This window comes from Miscanthus floridulus, chromosome 3, assembly GCF_019320115.1.
Source record: "Miscanthus floridulus cultivar M001 chromosome 3, ASM1932011v1, whole genome shotgun sequence".
Lineage (NCBI taxonomy): Eukaryota > Viridiplantae > Streptophyta > Magnoliopsida > Poales > Poaceae > Miscanthus > Miscanthus floridulus.
Window position 1 is genome coordinate 3,947,235 of NC_089582.1, and position 18,702 is coordinate 3,965,936.

Genomic DNA, 18,702 nt, shown 5'->3' on the forward strand with positions numbered 1-18,702 from the left:
TTGCTTGCATGAGGGCACCACCAATGGAGGGCTTAGTGGTTCTAGTACAAATAAAGTGATCCACATAGACTAGAAAATATTAAGATAACTATTCACACAATGCAAACTATCACTATTTGTGGTTTGTAAAAAAACTTTTTCCTTTCATCATGCCTCACCTTTATTTTTTTCTCTCTTCTTTTTTAGCATGGACCACCTTCTCTCTCCCCAAACATATGTAGCTTCTGCAAGCCACTATGACAAGTGTAGAGCACCTATTTTTTTTTATCGGATCTTACATGGCACTTGGGGCTACATGGAAAAGCATGGCGTTAGGGAAGGCCTGAGAGCCAAGATCTCTTTTGTTCCTATGAGGACTAAACCTTATTCTTGTGCGATGGAACTAAAACATATTGGTAGTGATTGGACACGCAAGACACTACACTATTATACACGTTTTATTACCTGAAAGAATATACGTCCGAATAATTACACGCATCTAATCTTTGTCGTTGTAGCATGAATGATTAACATGCTTTATTACAATTTACAATATAAAAACATATCATCAGCTGCACATGAAGGTAAGCACCTCTAGGTTTTTTCCATAAAGATGAAGCAAGGCATCAGCTACTATTCCCCCTCTAAATCGTTTCCAATTTTTATAAACCGCGTGACCGCGTGCCATGAAATTCTCTCACAATTCGTTCAAAAAAGAGAGAAATTCTCTCTCGCTCTCTCTAAAGCAAATATATATTATTTATTTATAATAATACCCATTTTCACGTTCATATAACTTGTGTCTTCTAACACACTATACACCCACCACGCTCACACTGACCAATCTCGCGAATCGCCATAGCTAGCTCCATATGCAGCTGAAGGCTGAAGCTCCAACAAGGTGTCTCGCCGTGGTTGGTGACGACGATCGGTCGTGAATCGTGATGGCTGCGACGGCGACGGCGAGGAAGCTGATAGTGGAGGTGGTGGAGGCACGTCCAGCCCCTACGCGCGCGCCGACTTCGACGGGCAGCGCCGCAAGACGCGCACCGTGGCCAGGGACCTCAACCCGGCGTGGAACGAGGCGCTCGAGTTAGACTTCCCGCCCGCCTGGCCGTGCTGCACGACCTCCGCGTCGGGCCTACCCGCCGGAGCAACTTCCTCGGCCGCGTCCGCCTCGACGCGCGCCAGTTCGTGCGCAGGGGCGAGGAGGCGCTCATCTACTTTCCGCTCAAGAAAGAGAAGGGCTTCCTCAACAGCTTCAACTGGGTCCGCGGCGACATTGGCCTCAAGGTGTACTACGTCGACGTGCCGCTCGCGCCAACGGAGCCGGAGCCACCCGCCGCTGGCAACGACGCCGCTCCTCCTGATGCAGCGGCGGCAGAGGCGGAAGCAGCAGCACCGCCGCCCGATGCTGCTGCTACGGCTTCCACGGATGAGCCTCCCAAGGCCGAGGAGCCGATGGATGCAGCAGCTCCGGCGCCGCAGCCGGAGGCGGCAGAGGCATCAGCCGGTGACGGAGCCACCACAGAGAAGCCACCGGAGGCTGATCCCGCACCGGCGACGCCGGAAGACGCGCCCGTAATGACGGCGGAGGCAGTGGCAGCATCGGAGGAGAAGCCACCGGAAGAGGAGCTAGTGTCGACCCCACCACCGCAGCCGATGCCGACGCCGATGCCACGGCAGGCATCGATGCCTGTACGCCAGCTGCCGCCGCTGACGCCGATGCCGCGGCAGGTATCGATGCCTGTGTTAGGATCAATGTGTCTACCTCTGTGACCGTAGAATCAGGTAAGCTCCTTCTCGCCTTCACTATTGCTGCACAGCAGCAGCGTAGACGCCGTTGTAGAGGCAGCTCCGGCTCGGTGGCGAGACGACGGTCCGGTGTAGACCTGCAGGGGAACGACGGGGGTTGTTGGGGGCACATCCCGTCGCTGGCAACAGCTCTTTGGATCGGTTTAGGGTTTCTCTGTAGGTGGGTGGCGGCTCTATTGAACCTCGTAGTCCGAGCCCTCACCCCCACCTTCTTTTTATGTGTGCTGTGCGACAGGGGCCCACCAACCGAATTAGGGTTGGGCTCTCCCGATCAGGGAGTAGAGATAAGGGCCCAATAGGCCGTTGGGCCTATTGGTGGAGATCAACTAACATTTTCTCCCTTATCTCATTCCATCTTTCACTTTCATATCATTTGCTTTTGTTCATTTCATTACAGATTAGCTCATAGAGCATGTCTCATCATCACGGTCCATTATCGATAGACTTAACAGCTACAACTCACTATTCTGTTCTGAAATAGATACTTATCTTTGGGCCTTCTTTTGTTCAGAAATATTTTAGGCTTTCCTTTAAACCCAAGCTAGCTACATGTTCTCTGAACACCATGTCCTCTGAACATGTTGGGTGGTAAGCCTTTTGTAAGCGGATCCACGAGCATCCTTTCTGTTCTTATATGCTCAAGACTTATGATTTGATCCCGGACTTTATCTTTCACAACATAATACTCTATGTCAATGTGTTTGGCAGCACCACTTGACTTATGTTGTGAGCATCCTGTACTACCAGATTATAATTGCAGTATTACTTTAGTGGTCTATAGATGTCGTCAACCACCTTCAAACCGGGTATGAACTTCGTTAGTTAGTTCACCTGCCCATTGCCTCATAACACGCTACAAACTGTCATACATTGTGGACGATGTAGTGACAGTTTGCTTTGAGCTTTTTCATGAAATAGCTCCCCTTTGCGAGATGATAGAAAATCCACGTCTGGATATGTATTCACTCTCGCATAATCAGAATCTGAATATCCCACCATGTGGAGTGAATCAGATCTTCTATATGTCATCATGAGGCCTTTCGTTCCTTGCAAATAATGCAAGACTTTCTTTACTAATTTCAGTGTTGTGTTCCAGAATTGCTCTGGAATCTGCCAAGTAAAACCCGGTAACAAATGCCAAGTCAGGGCGCGTACATACTTGAGCATGTTGCAAGCTTCCGACAGCTGAAGCATATAAAACCACTTTCACTTTATTGATTGAGCTCATATTGGTTTCTGGGGCATTTAAAATCCCCATATCTGTCGCCCTTAACTATAGGAGCAGGTGAGAGACTACATTTGTGCATACTGAATTTCTTTAAGATCTTTTCCATGTATGTCTTTTGTGACAGTCCTTATACCTTTTTTCTTCTATCTTGGTGAATCTCGATCCCTAGAACGAACGAGGCTCCGCCAAGATCTTTTATATCAAATTTTTTTGTCTCCAGTAGTAGACTAACATCACTACTAGCAAGTAAGATATCATCTATATACAGAAAAAGGAAGATAAACTTCTCATTCTTAAACTTTGTATTGATACAATTGTCATCTATATTCTCTTTAAATCCAAAATTCTTTATTGTCTGATCAAACTTCAAGTACCACTGTCTTGAAGTTTGTTTTAATCCATGAATGGATTTCTTTAGGCGGCATCCCATTCGTTCTTTTCCTTCCATGACAAAACCTTTCGGTTGTGCCATGTAAACATTTTTCTCCAAGTCTCCGTTGAGAAATGCCGTCTTTACATCCATCTGATGTAATTCTCAATCGTAATGTGCCACTAATGCCATTATGATTCTGAAGGAAACTTTATATGAGACTGGAGAAAATGTCTCATTGCAATCAATCTCTTCTCTTTGTATAAAGCCTTTTGCCACAAGTCACTCTTTATGTGTTTCTATATTTCCTTGAGAGTCAAGTTTTGTTTTGTAGACCCATTTATAGCCTACTGTTTTAGCTCCTTTAGGAATTATTTCTAAGTCCCAAACTTTATTGGCATTCATTGATTTTATTTCATCTTCCATGGCCTCAAGCCACTTTGATGAATGATCACTTCTCATGGCTTCTTCAAATGAGGTGGGATCATCCTCTATTTAAAATTCCTCAATGTTGTACACTTCATAATCAGCTGAAATAGCTGATTTTCTAATTCTTTGAGACCTTCTAGGGGCCTCCACATTTGGCACATCTACTGTTTGAGGTTGTTGTCGCTCCCCCTTATATGTGGCAATAGGTTCTATAGAATCCTGAAGAACAGGATCCTCATCGTTATTCATTGTTGTCACAGGTGGGATAACAATAGGTGCTGGCACCATAGTATCTAGCACTGTCGGTGCAGCTACAGCAGGTAGTGAGAAAAATGGCTCATAAATCATTAGAGTGGGCGCATACACCCGCTTCACTTCAAGGATAATTTCTCGAGCTACCATGCTCCCCCTCATCTTTTTATCCTCTAGGAAAACAGCGTGTCTCGTTTTCACAAACTTTGTATGTCTCTCTAGACAATAGAAACGAAAAACTTTTGACTTTTCTATATAGCCAAACAAATGGCAACTTACTATTTTAGGATATAACTTTTCAATATTTGGGTTAACTACTTTAGTCTCAGCAGGGCTCCCCCACACATACGCAAGTGGTTTAGTGAGAGCACTCTTTCTGTTCACAACTCATACGGTGTTTTGGGCACCGACTTACTTGGTACTCTTTTGAGAATATGAATGGGGTTTTTAACGTCTCCATCCACAGGCTTAACTGTAAGGTGGAGTAACTTATCATACTACCCACCATATCTATTAGGGTACGATTGATTCTTTTAGCTACTCTATTCTGCTGAGGTTCACCCGGTATAGAATATTGGGCTACTATGCTATTCTTTTAGGGTATGCCGACCGTAGTACTCCCCTACGGTCAGACCTGACTATCTTAACCTTTAATATCTTAAATTTATCTAATGCTTCTGTTCTTTCTTTGATTGGATAAATATAGTCATAATAGGAGTAATCATCTATGAATATTATGAACGAATCATTACCATCCACACTCTTTATAGAAAACTAACCACAGATGTCTGTGTGAATAATCTGTAGAATTCCTGCGCTTCGTTTGTCATCTTTTCTTAATTCTTTTTACATACTTTCCTTTTATGCATTCTCTGCATTGTTTTAAAACTGAGAGCTCTAATGGAGGAAGAATATCATTCTTAACTTATCTTTCCATTCTCTCCCTCGAAATATGACCTGAACAATAGTGCCATAATTTTGACAACACATCGTGAGCTCTCTTATGCCACCATTTCCAAAGTAACACTCTGTCACCAGCTGCTTTATCAGCTGAGTAGCATATGTCTTTAAAGTATCAGTGAACTGACTCTTTATTCTATCGAGGTACTCGGTGACCGTGTCACATTCTAGGATTAAGCCCACAATTGTAGGTTCAATCATGTTCTTTATCACAGCCAAACATTTTTTGTTGGCAGTGATCCACTTTCTATACTCAAAAGTCATATGACATCTTTTGAGATTCAAAATCCATTTCTTTAGTTACCCAAATGGCATCATTCTCTTTTGTCTTCCTCATCGGTGCCATAAACTCAGTGGAACACGGTGAGGTAACTACCCAGTCCACCTTAGATAAGATGAAAACCAGGTCAAAACTTTTGTTAACATAAAAATAACACCATTTGCATGCCTTGATTCCAACGTTGGTCAAAATCAAAACATACAACTATTCTTATACACTAATTCTACATCACCGTTGGGCAGAAATAGAATTAATGCATAAATCGTTAACTTTCACAATTGTTCTTACACACTAATTCTACATCACCATTGGGCAAAAATAAAATTAATGCATAAATCATTAAAATTAACATCTGTTCTTATACACTAATTCTACATCACCGTTGGGTAGAAGTAGAATTAATGCATAAATCATTAAAATTACGATATTGTTATTAACAACGTTGGTCAGAAAATAACAACATCATAATCCATGACAAATCTCTTTTTCTCTAATTAAATACCACTTTGGTTCAAAATAACTGGAGAATCAATAATTTCTTTAGCAGCAGAAAACTCACTTTTTCTCCAATTAAATACAACGTTGGTTCAAAATAACTGGAGAATAAACAACTTCTTTAGCTGTGGAAAAACTTTCTTTTTCTTGAATTTTACCCACAGGGAAAATTGATTTTCCTATTTTCTTTAATCCATTAATAATTTTCCATAAAATAAACATTTACTGGAAAAACTTTCTTTTTCTCCAGTTAAATATCATGTCGGTTCAAAACACTGGAGAATGTACTTTTTCTTTAGCAGCGGAAAAAACTTTCAATCAATTTCTTGAATTTTACCCACAGGGAAAATTTACTTTTTCTATATTTTCTTTTGAGCCAATTTCCATTTTTTTAATTTTCTAGAAAAAGAAAAAATTCGGAAACGGGCTCCTTCTTCACTATTTCGGCCCAAGACGGGCAAAAGCCGGCTCGGCCCACACGGCTGCGCGACGCCTGACCGCACCCAGGCCACAACCTGGGCCTGGGCCGGCAAAGTGATTTGGCCACGCGCACCCGCCTGTGTCGCGAGTTGGCCCATTTAATCTTGGTCGTTCATCCAGCATCAGACAGCCAAGCGTCGATTTCGCTCGGTTAAAAACCCCGACGCCACGCGCCCGGGGGAAAACTCTAGCTTCATTCTTCCCGGTGCTCTCTCTCTCATCGCCTCTCTCTCTTTTCTCCTCAGCGCAGCGTAGCCGTAACCAAGCGACGAGCAGGCGAAAGAGCGGACGGTGGAGCGAGGCAGCCATGGCGCCGTCGCCGGCCCCCTCGCCGGCGTGCGTGCTCCCCAACGGGTGAGCACGCCGCCGTTGAGCGGCCTGGCCGCGGTGCCCCCTTTGCTGAGCCCGGCGAGCAGCTGCCTCAGTTCGGCCTTTCTTCTCCCGCGCCGGTGAAAGGCCGGCGAGGTAGATCCACCCCTTCCCCCTTCGGATTTGGATCTCCTTTTTCTCTTATCCGAATCTGATAGGTGGGGATTAGGGTTTAGGTCTAGGGTTAGGGTTCGTGTGCCGACCCTGTTCTTTTCCCCTTCCCCTTTCGGATTTGAATCTCGTTCCTCTTTTCCGAACTGGTTATAGATCTAGGGTTCGGAATCCGACCTGTCATCTTTTCTGATTTGTCTTTGTGATCTTTCTTTTTTCTTTTCGGAGTTCATCCGAATGGATCTAGGGTTAGGGTTCGTGTGCCAACCCCTGTTTCTCTTCTTCTTTCTTTTCTGTTTTCCTTTCTTTTCTTTGATTTCTTTTCTCTTTTGGAGTTCATCCGAATGACTTTCCCCTTTTCCCTTTCTCCATGCGAGTTAGGGTTAGGGTTCGGTTGAACCTGGATTCTTTCCTCTTCCCCTTCTTCTTTTGGGATTAACCCGATTTGGGATTAGGGTTAAAATTAGGGTTAGGTCTTAGGGTTTGGCCAAATCCAAACCCACTCTTCATCTTTCCTTAGATCCGAACTGGATCTGTTCGGTTCTTTACTTTTGCCGTGTGCCGTCAAACGGTGTGGCTTCTTTCCCCCACGCGTGGTGGCGGTGATGACCGGTAGACCGTGATGTCCGCCACCCCGGTCACTCTTTTCTTTGCTTTTACCCGGTTAGGGTTAGGATTACACAGAGGCAACCGGCTCTGATACCATTGTTAGGATCGATGTGTGTACCTTTGTGACTGTAGGATCGGGTAAGCTCCTTCTCGCCTTCACTGTTGCTGCACAGCAGCAGCGTAGACGTCGTTGTAGGGGTAGCTCCGGCTCGGTGGCGAGACGGCGGTCCGGTGTAGACCTGCAGGGGAACGACGGAGGTTGTTAGGGGCACATCCTGTCGCTAGCAGCAGCTCTTTGGATCGGTTTTAGGGTTTCTCTGTTGAGTGGGTGGCGGCTCCGATGAACCTCGTAGTGCGAGCCCTCATCCCCACCTTCCTTTTATGTGTGCTGTGCAACAGAGGTCCACCAACCAGATTAGGGTTGGGCTCCCCCGATCAGGGAGCAGAGACAAGGGCCCAATAGACCATTGGGCCTATTGGTGGAGATCAACTAACAGCCTGTACGCCAGCTGCCGCCGCCCCCCCAACTGGAGGAGCCGATGGTGCAGAGCAAGCACGATCTGGTGGACAAGATGCCATACCTGTTCGTCCGGGTGGTGCGCGCGCGCTGGCTGCCCGCCGGCGCGCACCCGCAAGTGCGCGTGGCCGCCAGCGGCCACCAGGCGTCCACGCGGGAGGCACGCCGCGGCGCCTTCTTCGAGTGGGACCAGACCTTCGCGTTCGTGTGGGATCCGGCCACCGACTCGCCGGGCCCCACACTCGAGGTCTCTGTCTGGGACCTTCCGCCCGACGCCGACGTGTCCGTCGCCAATGATCTCCACTTCCTTGGCGGCCTCTGCTTCGACACCGCCGACGTTCATGCGCGGGACCCGCCGGACGGGCCTCTCGCGACACAGTGGTACAGGCTCGAGGGCGGGCGTCGCCTCGGTGGCGCCAACCTTATGGTCGCCACGTGGGCGGGCACGTAGGCCGACGAGGCCTTCGCCGACGCCTGGAAGGCGGACTCCCCGTCGGCGCCCACGGCCACGGCCGCCGCCACGTCGCGCGCCAAGGTTTACGTCTCGCCTAAGCTCTGGCACCTGCGCCTCACCGTCATCGAGGCGCAGGACACGCTCACGGCGCCGCCTCCCCGCGACGCCGGCATCGCGGTGCGCGGCACGCTGGGCTTCCAGGCGCTCAAGACGCGCACCACGCCGGTGGCGCGCAACGGAGGGCCTTCGTGGAACGAGGACCTTCTCTTCATCGCCGCCGAGCCGTTCACTGACGACGACTGCCTCGTCATCTCCCTCGAAGTGCGCCACAGCAAAGAGGTCTTCCCCGTCGGCTCGGCTAGCATATCGCTGGCCACCGTCGAGAAGCGCGTCGACGACCAGAAGGTGGCGTCCAAGTGGATCGACCTCCTCCCGTCCGACGAGGCAACGAAGAGAGTCGGCAAGAAGGCGGCCATGCACATGCACGGAGGTCGGCTGCACGTGCGCGCGTGCCTCGATGGCGGCTACAACGTCGCCGACGAGCCGTCCTACGCGTGCAGCGACTTCCGGCCGTCGGCGCGGCAGCTGTGGCCCCCGCCCCTTGGCGTCGTGGAGCTAGGCATCGTCGGATGCAAGGGCCTCCTACCGATGCGCGCCGCCGACGGCAAGGGCTGCACGGACGCGTACGCCGTGGCCAAGTACGGACCCAAGCACACCATCGCCGACAGCTACGACCCGGCCTGGAACGAGCAGTACACGTGGCCGGTGTACGACCCCTGCACCGTGCTCACCGTCGGCGTGTTCGATGACCCACCGCCGTTGCAGCCGTCAGACGGCAGCGGCGGCAAGGACGCCGTCGCCGCGGCGTGCTCGCGGCCGATGGGTAAGGTGAGGATACGGCTGTCCACGCTGGAGCGCGGGCGCGTGTACCGTGGCCTGTACCCGCTCATCATGATGCTGCCCACCGGCGCAAAGCGAATGGGCGACGTCGAGCTGGCCATCCGCTTCTCCACGTCCGGGTCGATGCTGGACGTGCTGCACACGTACGGCCGACCAGCGCTCCCGGTGATGCACCACCAGCGGCCCATCCCGGCGGTGAACCGCGAGGCGCTGCGGCTGGCGGCGGCGCGCATCTCCGCGGCGCACCTGGCGCGGTCGGCGGAGCCGCCTCTGCGGCGCGAGGTGGCGACGTGGATGCTGGATGCCACGGAGCCGCGCGGGTTCAGCATGCGCAAGCTGCGCGCCAACTGGAACCGCGCCGTGGCCGCGCTGTCCTGGGTCGCCGACGCGGCGAGCTGGGTGGAGGACACCCGGTCGTGGCGCAACCCGACGGCGACCGCGATGGCGCACGCCGTGCTGGTCCTCCTCGCGTGGCACCCGGACCTCGTCGTGCCGACGCTGACGCTCCACGCCGCCGCCGTGGGCGTGTGGAAGTACCGGCGCAGGCCGCGCGCGCCGGCGCCGCACCCGTGCGTGCGCGCGTCCATGGCGGAGGCGCCCGACAGGGAGGAGCTGGACGAGGAGTTCGACACGATCCCGAGCGCGAGGCCGCCCGAGGTGGTGCGGGCGCGGTACGACCGCGCCAGGATGGTGGGCGCGCGGCTGCAGCAGATGGTCGGGGACGTCGCGACGCAGGCAGAGAGGCTGCAGGCGTTCGTGTCGAGATGGTGGCCGTGGTCGCCGGCTTCTACTACCTGCGCCACCCGATGTTCCGGGATCGGATGCCGGCACCAGTGATCAACTTCTTCCGGCGGCTGACTTCCATGTCGGAACGAATCATGTAGGAGCAGGCAATCAGTGGCAATGGAGCATCAGTTTGGCACACACGACTGAAGATTGTTGCAATGAATTGATGGTTTAACATGCAGTAGCAGCAATATGTTAACGTTTTCTTCTAATTTCTACTCCTTGTATTCAAGAACGCAATAAAACAATCTTCCTTTCAGTGTATAAGAATTATTGGTGTTTTTACTCCTTTCTCAGTAGTAACTTTAGTATGTACAATTCAATGTAACTGAGGCGTTGTTTAAATCCAGGGTGTAAAGTTTCGAGGTGTCACATCGAGTGTTACGTAACTGTGTCGCATATAACGGTGTCGCATAAAGTGCTTGGATACTGATAAAAAAACAAATTACAGAATCCATCAGTAATCCGCGAGATAAATTTATTAAACCTAATTAATTCGTCATTAGCACATGTATTACTGTAGCACCACATTGTTAAATCATAGACTAATTAGGCTTAAAAGATTCATCTCGCAAATTAGTCGTAAACTGTGTAATTAATTATTTTTTAGTCTATATTTAATACTATATACATGTGTCGAACGTTCGATGGGATGGAGAATAAACTTTAGGGAAGGAACTAATCAAGGCACATGATTTAGCATACAGGGGAACTTGTTAGAAACAATTGATACTAAGTAGACAACCGACATGTAAACGAACTTCCGATGCTTAGATTTGAACAAAATTGACCTATTGATTATCGAATTTACATTTCAAATATCAGCAGCACAAGCATTCCACTGCTAATCCATGAACCGTGATCAATCCGGACCTTATAGGTAGACAGGGAAACAGGGTACAATCCTAAAAAAGAAAAGAAAAATGCTGTTTTAATCTCTGGGAATGGACACGGTGGACCTAGTATGACTTTGCGAAAATTGCGACTTCCTCTGCCGGGTTGCCAGTCATGAAGCATTTCTTGGTGCCCTCAGGCTGCTCGAAAGGGAAGCATCTGATGGTGGCACTGGTCTCTTCTTTCACTTTCAGCTCGTCAGCATCGCTGAAGTTTGCCACAGTTCAGTCAAATTAACATGTGTCAGAAACAACTGGTGTGTGCTATACTTGTACAGTACAAACATGAAAACGAAGATAGACAATTTACCAAAGTTAACCTACCTAGCTGACCAAGGACCTCTAGCCCACTTTCCTTCAGAAATAGCTTCCTTCAGCTCTCCATATGAGCTTACGTCAACAATGTTACTGCAAGAATGAAACAAGGTAAATTGTTCGAAACAGGTGCATGCAAGGTAGTGACACAAAGAAATGAAACATCCCTGAAAAGGCAGCCATTCAAAGAAGATATGGAGCCTTCCTAAATATTATTAATATTCAGAATACCATCTCTACTATTTAAACCAACAAAACACTATAACTTTTTTTATATAATTAACAACTTTGGTGGTATTGAAACATTTATGCCCATGAATAAGGTTGGTTTGCAGCCGTCAGTCAACAAGCAGGAGCAGATTAAAAGGTGTCCCTAAAAGTAGATAGAAAAGACAAGGCAATCCTTCAATGCAAAACAATTACCTATCACGGAATGTGATGGCCTTCTGTAAAAGGGATGCTTGTATGTCATCTAGACGACCCTTTATATGGTTCACCAATATCGATGGCTCCATAGACACTCCAAACTCCTTTCCTTGCTTTCCTGGGACATCACGCCTAGAAACCACAACACTCTTATTTGTGACATCACGCGGACCAATCTCTATTCTTACAGGAACCCCCTGTCAAAAGCAATACAAGGAAATGAGAGAAATAAGTTTACAATGAGAGAAATAAGTTACACAGGGAAATAAACTGTATGCAGATTGATTGATTCATAACAAAGCCCAAATACATCTATGCTCAAAACAAGATTACATGCATAAATTAAATTATTGCATCTAATACATCTTTGATTTTGTTCAATTATGCCTATCGATAGTTTTTTTTTTTTCTCGAACACGCAGGAGAGCTGCGTATCATTTGTATTAGTAGAAGAATAAGGAGTCATACATAGACCCAAAAACACTCACCCCCACACCTTCCCTGATTTCTAAAGCTACATCACCTGAGTCTGAGAGTACAGCGACCAAGCATGCTAACTAACTAAGCACCCCTAGCAGTGAGCAAGGACAGATCCTTGGCTCCTGCCAAACACCACCAATGGGCATCATCCCTAGCTATACTAAGGGCTGTGTTAATGTTAGGTGCCACCCCATTGAAGACACAGTCATTCCGGTGCTTCCAGATGCTCCAGGCTCCAAGGATGATAATGGAGTTTAATCCTTTTCTCACATCTCCAGTGGTGGCCGCCTCTGCCTTCTCCCACCAATCCTCCCAAGCTGAATCCTCGGGTTGAGGCGTGAGTGAAGAGAGTCCGAAGCGCTGCAAGAGGGCAAACCAGAATTGTCTGGCAAACACACAACCAACTAGGAGGTGATCAATGTTTTCTTGTTCTTGGTCACAGAGTAGACATTTGGCCGGGTGAGGAAGTCCTCTCCGAGCAAGCCTGTCAGCTGTCCAGCACCGTTTATGAGCCACCAGCCACATGAAAAAGCGGCATTTGGGAGGAGCCCATGACTTCCATATTCTCTCATATGGCCTGAAGTATATGGCGCCCTGAAAAAATACATCATAGGCAGACTTCGCTGTGTATTTTCCTGAAGCCGAAAGCCTCCAAATGTGTCTGTCCTGTGCCCCATCCTGCAGCTCAATATTAGATAATTTATCCCACAATTCCAGATATTCCATCAGAGCTTCCACAGGTACTCCCACTCGGATGTCCTCGATCCATTTCTCATCAGTCAAGGCCTCCGCTACTGTACGCCTGCCTATTATTCTTTTAGAGACCAAACTAAGGATCTTAGGCGCTACTTCCTCAATATTTTTCCCCTCCAGCCATCTATCCTTCCAGAACAGAGTGCTAGCTCCGTTTCCTACATCGGTATACACTGCCATAGAGATGAGGCCATCCACCTCCTTGCTCACTTGAAATGGCAGACTTGCCCAAGGTTTACTTGGTTCAGATTTTCTCAGCCATGGCCACCTAGCTCTGAGTGCAAAACCTAGGGATTTTAGGTCCGCAATTCCCAGGCCCCCAAGTTCTTTAGATCGACAAACTTTGGGCCAAGCGATGAGGCAGTGTCCTCCATTAGCTTCTTTTCTGCCTCTCCAAAGGAACGCTCTTCTGATTTTATCAATTGCCTTAATAGCCCAAGGCGGAAGCTCAATTGCCATAGCCAAGTATACTAACATTGCAGTCAGGACATGTTGCACCTGCACCACCCTTCCTACCTTTGTCATTAGATCTGCTTTCCATCTTGGCAACTGATCAGCTATTTTATCGATAATTGGTTGGATTTGGTCTTTGGTCAGCTTCTTGATGGAGAGAGGCAAACCAAGATATTTGCAAGGAAATCCCTGAATACCACAAGGTAGCAGACTCTGAACAACTCCCATATTTTCTTCAGAACAATGGATTGGCATTACGTTACTTTTCTGCACATTTGTTTTGAGTCCAGAAGCTTCCCCAAATAGCTGGAGTATTCTCAAAGTCAAATTGATATCCGCTGCTGCAGGTTGGAGGAAGAGAGCTACATCATCAGCATATAAGGAAATTCTGTGCTGAATAGGCCTTCTAGCCAGGGGTTGCAGGATTCCTTCCTCATCAGCCTGTGTGACCATCCGATTCAGCACATCCATCACCAAGATGAAAAGCATTGGAGAGAGAGGATCTCCCTGGCGGAGCCCTCTTCTATGTTGAATAGTCTCCCCAGGGCTGCCATTTAGGAGCACTTGGGTGGAGGAAGTTGAGAGCAGTCCGCAAAGAAGATCACACCATCGAGCACCAAAGCCGAGCTTTCGGAGTACCTCCAGCAGGAAAGACCAATTTACTGAATCAAATGCCTTTGTGATATCCAATTTCAGGAGTATTCTTGGCTGCCTTTGAGAGTGTAGGTATTTTACAGTCTGCTGCACCAACATGAAATTGTCCTGAATAAATCGTCTTTTGATAAAGGCGCTTTGGTTGGGGGAAACCATTTCATCAAGACGGCCACAACTGGAATGAAGGCAATACTGCAACAGAACCTTCTGGAAATTGTTATGGACTGTTAAGCAACACACAATACAGCATTTTTGGTCAAAGAATGAGGCATTTATGTGCTAGCAGATAGAGTAATGGTCTCAAGCAGAGTTGATGTACATTTGCAATAGCCATGCAACACAGACCAATGAAATCATCAAATATGAAGGGATTTTCATAGTGATGAAAGCATACGACTCTAACTATGGTAAGAGCAAATGGGTGAATAACACAAAGAATTGGATCTCCACTATAAGAGTAGAAGCAATTACTTTCATCTCATAATGGTTGAACTTCCACCCAGGAGTCCGCAGCTCTGAGTCATCCACTTTAACTCTGATTCCTGCTTCTTTGAGTATTTTTTGAACTGAATCTACAGCTTCCAGAACAGAAGCCTTCTCATCACCCTTTTTCCATATAGGTACTATTATAACCTGAATTAAATAGGAACATTATCAGATAGCCCCATCATGGGTATGAATTTGAAAAAAAGAACAACGCAAACCTTAGTTGGCCATTTATTCCATTGTAAAAGATTAATAGTAGCACAAGAAAGAAAGGAGGGAAGACTAGGTTAATCAGATAGAAGGTTGTGAATACAAAAGCAAGTAAATGAGGGAGGGAGAGAGGGATACCTGAATGGGTGCAATCCTTGGCGGAAGCATTAGACCGGCATCATCACCGTGGGTCATGATAATCCCACCAACAAACCGAGTACTAATAGCCCAAGAGGTCTGCCAGACGTGTTCGATTTGACCATTTTCATCCATAAACTGCAGACGTTAAAAAAAATCAAAATCTTTGTTCATTTCTAAAGCAAGATCTCGAAAACAATAAATAATTAAAAGAACCAAATCCAATCCTTGTGAAAAATTTCTTCTGAATTTTTAAAATGTATAAAATGGACCCAACACATGAAGTAAGCATGATATGAAGACAGATGGAGCAACCTGTGTTCCAAAAGCTCGTGAAAAGTTTTGGCCGAGGTTGTGACTAGTTCCAGCTTGTAAGGCCTTCTTGTCACCCATCATAGCTTCTATAGTGTAAGTCCGATTGGCACCAGCAAATGTTTCTACTCTTGATTTTCTACCTGGAATAACTGGTATTGCAGCATGCTCATAGGCAAACTTGGTATATACATCAATCATCTGCATCGCCTGCAGAGCAATAACAATTGGAGAAGATGAGATAGTGCAATAGAATCTTTCATTGCTTTTCAAGATTTGGCTTTCCTGCGCCATTACATGCATGGCTTTGAAATTTCAACAACAGAAACAACAATAACACGGAAACAAAATGTGAAACTAACCTCTTTCTCTGCCTCCTCAAGGGTGGCATGGGCTGTATGACCTTCTTGCCATAAAAATTCAAGAGTTCGGATGAATGGTTTAGTCCGCATTTCCCATCTTGTCACATTAGCCCACTAGGAAAATAAGAACTATTTAATATCGTGAATAATAGTGGACTACAAGTCTACAGCTAGTCTAAATTTGCCAACGAAGTTACCTGGTTAATCATGAGAGGAAGATCACGATAGCTATGAATCCATTTGGTGAACATGTGGTTTACAATGGTCTCACTTGTTGGTCTTACCTACAAAGCCCTCAAGAACACAAGTTCAAAAGGTTCAGGTTTAGAGGCAATCTACGTAATCATTTTTCCAACAAAAATATGTGGTCTATACCAATGTAACCATAAAACTAGAGCAAAGTAATACCACAAGCTTTTCCTCTAGTTCTTTTCCTCCTCCAATGGTGACCAACGCAAGCTCCGGGCTAAACCCTTCAACATGACTAGCTTCCTTCTCTATAAATGAGTATGGAATGAACTGATACAATAGAAGGGACAAGCATAAGAAATTATAGATAACAAGTAGAAAGTATGGAGTCTAACTCAGATAAAGCATGAGGCAATTGCTTAGTGACAAAAATAGATAACCTGAAATAAGGGAAATGTATGACAATGACACCAAGCTAAAAGGAAGATAAAGGCCACAAGCTTGATCCACGTCACCAAACATGGACATCTACACACTTCCTTTGACTATAAACATCAATGCAAATATCACTTCCCCAGAGATCATTTGCATAGGAGGATGTGACATTATATGGAGTATGTGTTTTCATACTATCCTGAATTTCCTACCATGTGTCAACAGAACAGAATTTTGTCATCAAAACGTCAAAATTCAGCATCCATTTGTCATTTTGTTCCTTTCAAAATTATGCGTCTTTTTGCATCCAGAAGCATGTTAATAGCAACTATCAAGCCATCTGAACTTCCAGAATATGGTAATTCTGCAGAGGCTTTAGTATGTGATACCCTCAAAAGATGAAATTACAATTTCTGAAACTTCATCCAAGCACAGGCCTTTTCAGACTTTATTACCAATGAGAGCTGATATTTTGTCGCGTTAACAAATAGTATTCCTATCAAACGCAATCTAACATTGCAACATAGAGCTATGGAAACAAATATTTATTGATCAATCAGCTATTGTTATCACTGAGCACTAACCCAGAAAAGAATAGCAGAAACAGATAGATCATTCTTTGCGAACCTGAGGGAAGTACATGTTGCTGTGCCCTGTTTCCTTGAATTTGACATTCAAATAATCCTACAATAAATTGACAACAAAAATATTCAGGCATGCAACACTGAAAAGTATCACTTAACAAGAGGAGCATTCAGATGTAAAGCTAAACAGTGAGTCAAAATTTTCATGTTATGCATAATGAAGCTCCCATTGACCATAATCCACAGCGGCACTACATGATTGGAAAAATATCATTTCATACAGAAAGATACAGACCACACACCAGAATAGCACAAAACAAAACCCACGTTATTTGTGCCGATTATCTAAACACCATTTGGGGACCAGTCTACTAAATGGGTAAGTTTCCACACAATGCATACACTCTACACAACTACAGCAAACTATTAAACCCTTCAGCTTACCAAACTGCACAAATGCGCATCAACAGGAGCACAGCTACACGGTGATTCGAAACCAACTACGCAGGCAGAAGCACCCGCAATCATTCTTCCTCCAACTTGACACCACCAACATTAAACGCAGGATGGCGCACGGCACGGGGCAAGGAGGAGCGAATGAGCACTGACCTGGATAGCCTCCCAGATGGCGTATCCGTAGGGGCGGATGACCATGGTCCCCCGCACGGGCCCGTAGTCCGCGAGCTCGGCGGCGGCGATCACGTCCGTGTACCAGGCGTTGAAGTCCGCGGACCGCGGCGTGACCTGCCCCTCCCTGTCCCCGCCGCGGGTCTCCGCGGCCGCCGGCGCCGCCGCGCCCGCGGCCGCCGAGGCCTGGCCCCTGGACGCGGCGGAGGCCGCGAGCCTCGCCGCCGGCAGCCGGCGCCGGAGCAGGGGCTTGGACGGGGAGAGCAGCGAGGGGAGGCGCAGCAGCGACGCCATTGTGGCCTGTGGGGATTTGCCTGCCTGGATTGAGGTTCTGTGCCTCAGTGCCAAACACGCTAGTGCTATAGCCAGCTAGCCTTAGTGGGCTGGGTTGGGCTGAGCTGTTCCATTAACTATGATCATGGAAACGGCTCAACTCAATAAAAGGCCCCTGCAGCCACCGCTTCTCGTCGTTGCCGGAGGACTGGGAAACGCTTTGGGCGTCTTTGTTGGGTGTACATGGGCTGTCCTGGCCCATGGATACAGGGAATGCGGTTTTTTTGGGGGGGATTTTTTTTGCGAGACCATGTTAGTACGTTACGCATACACAAGCGCACACTCACCTCTATGAACGCACGCACGTACACCTACCCCTATGAGCACATCGAAAAAACTAAGTTGGATTGGCAAATATCGAGATTGACAAAGTCAACACAGACGTCTCACTGTCGACGGGCACGTTGCCTACCACTGAAAGAACAACGCCGTTAAATCCTTGAATAAATCCAGGAAAATACGAGCACCCGTGTCAAGTCGGGGACTTGAACCCGGGTGGGAAGGTTCCACCACAAAGAACCCAACCAGTTGTTGTTAATGACTTAGGTCAAGCTCAGCTTATGCAAGATTATCCCAATAGTCTGTTTCCACATAAACAAGATTAAATCCGTTTTCTCACAGGTCTGATTGCCGCCAAAGTTTTCAATTCATATATATTAGAAAATTTTCGACAACCTCCAAACATACCAAAGTTTGTGAAATTTGGCCGAAATTTTTTAGCCTTAAACATGAAGTATAATTTTCTTTATTTTTAGATATAAACAAAATATTAGCATGATTTATGACTACACACCTATTTAATAGAAGAATATGTAAAACATAGAAAATATGAGTTTACGGTTACGTAGCACATGTATTAGTGTAATACAATTTTTTTTTTTTTGGCCACCACCGAAAATCAGCCTTGAAACATATACGAAATTCACGAGTTTGGGTGTGAAGTTGGGCAATGGCTTATGGAGGGCAATCCATCCAAGTCACCGAAGCAGGGTGTTCAGGATCTGTAGCCAGCCGAGCA

The 18,702-nt window shown here is 47.0% G+C and overlaps 1 protein-coding gene and 1 pseudogene across 3 annotated transcripts; one reads left to right on the plus strand and one right to left on the minus strand.

The window, feature by feature from the left end:
• Window positions 1-919: 919 nt before the first annotated feature.
• LOC136542994 (multiple C2 domain and transmembrane region protein 16-like) lies at window positions 920-10,132 on the plus strand (annotated as a pseudogene).
• A 654-nt stretch (window positions 10,133-10,786) lies between these two features.
• Window positions 10,787-17,665, minus strand: LOC136541269 (proline--tRNA ligase, chloroplastic/mitochondrial-like). 3 transcript variants are annotated; one of them, XM_066533084.1, is made up of 11 exons: window positions 17,334-17,665; window positions 16,768-16,824; window positions 15,925-16,035; window positions 15,714-15,800; window positions 15,517-15,630; window positions 15,158-15,364; window positions 14,843-14,980; window positions 14,480-14,641; window positions 11,666-11,865; window positions 11,252-11,335; window positions 10,787-11,135 (listed from the first exon to the last, which is right to left on the minus strand). In XM_066533084.1, the coding sequence occupies exons 1-11, from the start codon at window positions 17,643-17,645 to the stop codon at window positions 10,994-10,996; spliced, it is 1,614 nt and encodes a 537-aa protein (XP_066389181.1). In that variant the 5' UTR covers window positions 17,646-17,665; the 3' UTR covers window positions 10,787-10,993. The 3 variants fall into 3 exon arrangements, with proteins under 3 accessions (XP_066389181.1, XP_066389179.1, XP_066389180.1); XM_066533082.1 differs by lacking the exons at window positions 10,787-11,135; window positions 11,252-11,335; window positions 11,666-11,865 and adding an exon at window positions 11,899-14,200; XM_066533083.1 differs by lacking the exons at window positions 10,787-11,135; window positions 11,252-11,335; window positions 11,666-11,865; window positions 16,768-16,824; window positions 17,334-17,665 and adding an exon at window positions 11,899-14,200 and having other exon boundaries at window positions 15,714-15,810; window positions 15,925-16,024.
• Window positions 17,666-18,702: the final 1,037 nt, after the last annotated feature.

Excerpts from the sequence above, each read along its gene's own strand:
- LOC136541269 (XM_066533082.1), bottom strand. The coding sequence starts at position 17,645 with ATGGCGTCGCTGCTGCGCCTCCCCTCGCTGCTCTCCCCGTCCAAGCCC. Across the intron at positions 15,801-15,924 it reads AACTAGAGGAAAAGCTTGTG|GTAAGACCAACAAGTGAGAC; the intron begins GTATTACTTTGC and ends AGGGCTTTGTAG. Across the intron at positions 14,981-15,157 it reads CACGAGCTTTTGGAACACAG|TTTATGGATGAAAATGGTCA; the intron begins GTTGCTCCATCT and ends TAACGTCTGCAG.